Here is a 5,609-nt window from a genome sequence, read left to right on the forward strand (position 1 = left end):
TTATTGATGTTTTATTGGCAATTCTAGGTTCACCAGAAGAGATTTAACAGCAAAGTTAGTGCAGACTGTCAGAAAGTTTTCAATTTTATTAGGGACAGGGTTTTGAAATCTGAAAAGCGGTTTTGGTCTAATTTTTAGTGCAGAAATAGGGATAGCAATCTTCTTACCTAGGTGCCATTTCAGTTTTTGAGTTTGAACAAATATTAGCTTGTTTATTTCAAAATTCGTGTTTTGGGTTATATTACCAAAAATTCGTGTTTAGGGGAATCACTACATTGTATTTAAGTTAGCATACATTTGATAGCCTAAATGACCATTAAATGAAACGACAGTTTTCGGTTATACCTCTGAAAAAGTAGTTGGTTAGTTATAAATTATTATTTTCCTCGGACTAGCAAAGCCCTGAAAGGTGATTCCTGACAGTTTTGCATACTTGAAGATCCTTTGAACCACATAGGCAAGCTCTGTCACTGAGATTGACAGAGTGCAATTTTGATGTGTTGTTGTCTGACTTATTCCATCCACTAGGTATTAAATGGATAGCAGTCTTCACAATATGTTGCTCAAGTGCTAACCCCGAGAGTCGAACCAGCGCTGCTTGAACTTGAAGGTTCTACGTTCCAGAAGTCACACGTTAACCAACTGATTGGGCCAGAGAGCTTGTACATGCACTGCAAGGAAAAGCTTGTAGGCCTACATACAATGCTTAAGCTATGCTTTATTGTATGTTGTATTTTAAACACACATATTCTTTGTGTTACTGCATGATTTATGTATAACCCAATTTCAGGTTTTCCCAGTGAAGGGTATTTTAATAGTCTACCATACTTTGTGACTAAGTGTGTTTCCATGAAACTTTATGTGTGAAAGTGCTATGGAGAATGAACAAAGACAAAGTAGTAGTGTAAGTGGAGATATCTTGTTAGAGCCAAGTTTACATTTTTCAGACGATGTACAAGACGTAATATCGTTTGTGTTTCCAAGCTCAGACCCTTTGGAGCAAGCTAATTTTAATGTTGTTGATTATATTAACACTTTATTTCCGAATGAACAATCTTTATCCAACATTGATGATGTTGTGGCAACTGTTGAAGGAAAAATTTCTAATTTAGACCAAGAGATAAAAACTGCAGTTCGTCGGCAGACTACAGCAGGAGTTGATGGACAACAGGCATTAGAAGAAGCTCATATTGCAATTCAAGAACTATTTGTCAAGATTAAGAATATCAAGGATCGAGCTGAACAATCTGAGCAAATGGTAAAAGAAATCACCCGAGACATAAAGCAGTTGGACCAAGCCAAGCGAAATTTGACTCAAGCTATCACAACTCACAATCACTTGCACATGTTGATGAGCGGTGTGGACTCCTTACAAAATTTAACAAAGAAGCGCCAATATGGTGAAGCTGCAAGCCTATTACAAGGTATCATTAATGTCATGGAACATTTTAGTAAATACAAAACTATTCCAACTGTTCGAGAGTTATCGGGTCAAGTAGATGGTTTAAAGCAAGAACTAACACAACTAGTTTTATCCGAATTTGAGCTTGTTTTTGGTGCTAATCCTAAAAGTGGCATTAACAGCACATTACTCCGAGAAGCCTGTCAGGTGGCAGACGTTTTAGAACCCAGTGTAAAACGAGAGTTATTGAAAAAGTTTATAAAGAATCAATTTTCTGAATATACTGTTTTATTTGAAGCATCACAAGATATTGCTTGGCTTGATAAGATTGACAGACGCTATGCATGGATTAAAAGACTGTTGGTTGATTTTGAAGACAAACTGGGAAAAATATTCCCAGAGCATTGGGAAGTTTCAGAGAGAATCGCTATCGAGTTTTGTCAAATAACTAACAAAGATCTGAGCAATTTAATGCAACGAAGAGCAAAAGAAATTGATGTTAAACTACTACTTTTTGCAATTCAGAGAACAACCAATTTTGAAACCCTGCTCTCCAAGCGTCTGTCTGGTATCACCTTGAAATCAACTTCATTGAGTGAACAGAAATCTTCTGAAGTTTACAAATTAAACGATAATAAAGAATCAAACAATCCATTTGAGGAGGAAGAGACTGAAACCGAAGAACAGTCAAAGGAAGCTGCACCAGAAGCAACTCGTCAGCCTGAAAACCCCTTCCAACGCTTGATATCAGGTTGTTTTGAACCATATCTGTACATCTACATCGAGTCACAAGATCGGAATTTGTCTGAACTGATTGGAAAGTTTCAAGAAGATTTTGTTGCCCAAGCACAAAAAATTAGAGCAGATGGTCTGAACAATGAAAGTGGTGTTTTGGGAAGCTGTGCAGATTTATTTGTTTATTATAAGAAATGCATGACCCAATGTTTACAACTCAGCACTGGGGAACCAATGATTGCTTTAGCAACGTTGTTTCAAAAATATCTGCGAGAGTATGCTTCTCGTATTTTAACCAGGAATTTGCCTAAGTTATCGAATCCTCCTGTATCACTTTCTGGCAACATTACTTTTTCTACTGTCACGAATTTGTTGAAGGAAACATCAGGTTTGAATAAAGAAGGTGCTGAACCGAACCGACTTAATCAAGGAGAACTGAGTTTAGTTTGTTCTATTCTAACCACTGCTGATTATTGCTTGGAAACGACGTTGCAGTTGGAAGAAAAATTGAAAGAGAAGGTTGATTCGTATCTTGCATCGAGAATTGATTTAAGTGAAGACAGAGCTGCTTTCAGCACTGGCATTTCAAATTGCATCCAACTCCTAGTGCAAGATCTTGAATCGGCATGTGACCCTGCTCTGGCAACCATGTCTAAAATCTCATGGACTTCAGTTGAACATGTTGGTGACCAAAGTCCATATGTCACTGCCATTACATCTCATATTAAGCAAACTGTTCCTCTGGTGAGAGTCAATTTATCTTCAGCTCGAAAATATTTCACACAGTTTTGCATAAAATTTGTTAATTCTTTCATCCCGCGGTACATTTCATCTCTGTACAAATGCAAACCTATTGGTACGGTGGGAGCAGAGCAGTTATTGCTTGATACTCATTCGCTGAAGACTATTTTGCTTGAGCTGCCATCTGTTGCGTCACAAGTTGCTAGAAAGGCTCCAAGTTCATACACAAAGATAGTTGTCAAAGGAATGACAAAGGCAGAGATGCTTCTGAAGGTCGCCATGACCCCACACGAGCCCACAGCTGCCTTTGTGTCCAGTTGCATGCGGCTACTGGTTGATCCTGACATTGAAACAATACAGAAGGTATTGGACATGAAAGGTCTCAGGCGAATTGAACAAAACGCGATTGTTGACATTTTCCGCGCACAAGCCCCAGCCGGATCGTCTTCTCTTTCTACGTCAACAAATGTTTCTGGTGACAATGAATCGACTTCCCGAATCAGAAAACTGGAAAAGTTAATAATGAAGCGTTTGTAACTCAAACTTCGCTTCACAAGCTCTTTACAAAGTTATTTTGATTTTCAATTGCTTGACTTTTTAAATCTGTTCTCAATTATAGATACGGTATACTTGAAATTTGGAATCACTACATTTAGGCGTAGTCACTTAGGCGTGTGCCAGACTGGCACTTTCTCCTTGTATTTGGATTGGGTGATTTAGGCCATGGGTGTGCAAACTGTGGCCCGTGGTCCAAATGTGACCCTGGAGCTTAAACTTTTGCCGCTCAAAGGTCCGGATTTTAAATAATGTGTGGCCCACTAGACGATTTTCATTTATGTTTTAAGTTTACAACGTTTAGTAAACATTATGTTTTGTTTGGCAACCCGACAAGTTCAACCAGTGTGAAATCAAGCAAACAAATCTTCCAAAAACAAAATTTCGTTCCTAAACTTTTCATCAAAGTTTCCTGTAATTCAACTGATGATCCACTGGGATGCATGGTGTGACAAAACATTTTAAATAAAGTAAACAATATCACACCAAATCAGATGAATCGGTTTATTTAAATACAGAGCTTTTGCCACACAAGTGTGACTTCATCAGTATAAACTTATTCAAATAAAATCTCTTGTGTCACTTGTAAAATCACTTGTGTGGCGAAAGCTCTGTATTTAAATAAACTGATTCTTCTGATTTGGTGTGATATTGTTTACTTTAAACAAATCTTTACCCACATCTTTTGATTGCATTCACATTTTATCTGTGGTAGTTTAATTCTATTCGCGCGCAGCTCAAAACTTACAATTGGTGAACAATAGACATAACCAGTTGTGGCCCGCAGACTGGTTATGTGTGTTTGGCCCTGCAGTGCTGCAAATGTGCACACCCCTGATTTTGGCGATGATTTACTTTGTCTTGTCACTATTGTGCATATTGTCTTAACCAGTTTAAAAACAACAATGGTAACTAATGAATAACAATGGTAACTAATGAATAACAATGGTAACTAATGAATAACAATGGTAACTAATGAATATTATGTTTCCCGATATATTTTTGCTGTGGTATGTGGTGGCACCCTATTACTACCGGTGCAACAATTGTGATGTGTTATTTCTCTTTGTGATTCGATGTTTATTGAATCCGTTCTATGTCAAAGCTTTATATTTTTAAGTTACAACTTCACCTTATGATTGTTACATTATTATAAACATCGTTTTTTTATTATGTTGGCGCTTCTTCTCTCGTTTGACTTGTAGTAGCTTAGATTGGCAATGCCTCCTCGTGCAGACAAGATACGGTAGTTGGTTGATAAGATACGGACAAGTAGCATGTTGGCGCTGAGTTGTAAAGTTCGAAACCTTGGATGGAATGCTACAATTTTTGAGCTAAATGTCACTTGAATAAACAATGTGAACGTAGTCACATTGTGAAGGTGCCACTTATTCTTCAACTACATTAATTGTAGAGATGGAAACTGTTGTGCTTCGTTTTTTCTTCACAGCACGACTTTTAGCTCTTGCATGAAATTTGGGTTGGATCATGAGATTGGCAGACATTAGCAGTTCAATCGTTATTCTAAAATCAAAAACTTTTTACGATTAATGGTGAACTACAATTTTTGTTTGCCCACAAGTTGTCAGCAAGCAAAATAAACGATTTTTTGTTTTTTTTCTGTTGTGACATAGCAATGCCATCATCAGTTATGTCATAGCCTTTATTTCTTGACCTTGGCTTATATTGAAATGTTTGGAAACTGTTTTGTGTGATCACCTGCTGCAGTTTTAGGTCAAAATTTTAAATATTGTCTTAATGTTTGTCTTTTTCCTCAACATGCATCACATCGGGTTTCCAGCCTCATTCATTGTCCATCAGCGTTGAAAGTGTAGTTTTGAAGTCAGTGAAATAATCATTTTATTGTGCCATGTATGTTTGATGTATTGCCATTTAATACAGTGATAATTATTTAAGATTTCTAGCAACATTACTTCCGTTTTCAATAAATTGGTTACGTTTTCAACAAGAAAGATTTTAAATTATTTTTGTGCTGAATGCATCCGACTCCTTAATCTACTCTTAAGATTGTTCTTTTGCGGTGGAGGGTGACTAGTCTTCACACTCGTTGGTCGACGTTGCCTTACATGCGAGAGTGGGAGCTCCCAATGTTGGGTTTTTCAACAAAGCCAAGTCGACCCTCTGTGAGAAGCAACTTAGGTTTGTGGTACCGAAA

General features: G+C 37.3%; 1 protein-coding gene across 1 annotated transcript; it reads left to right on the top strand.

Moving 5' to 3' along the window:
- Window positions 1-811: 811 nt before the first annotated feature.
- LOC145777304 (vacuolar protein sorting-associated protein 53 homolog) lies at window positions 812-3,914 on the top strand. Its single transcript, XM_082588655.1, has one exon. It carries the CDS (start codon window positions 860-862, stop codon window positions 3,413-3,415), a length of 2,556 nt encoding a protein of 851 aa, XP_082444781.1. The 5' UTR covers window positions 812-859; the 3' UTR covers window positions 3,416-3,914.
- Window positions 3,915-5,609: the final 1,695 nt, after the last annotated feature.

This window comes from Aplidium turbinatum, chromosome 9 (assembly GCF_918807975.1).
Source record: "Aplidium turbinatum chromosome 9, kaAplTurb1.1, whole genome shotgun sequence".
Classification (NCBI taxonomy): Eukaryota; Metazoa; Chordata; class Ascidiacea; order Aplousobranchia; family Polyclinidae; genus Aplidium; species Aplidium turbinatum.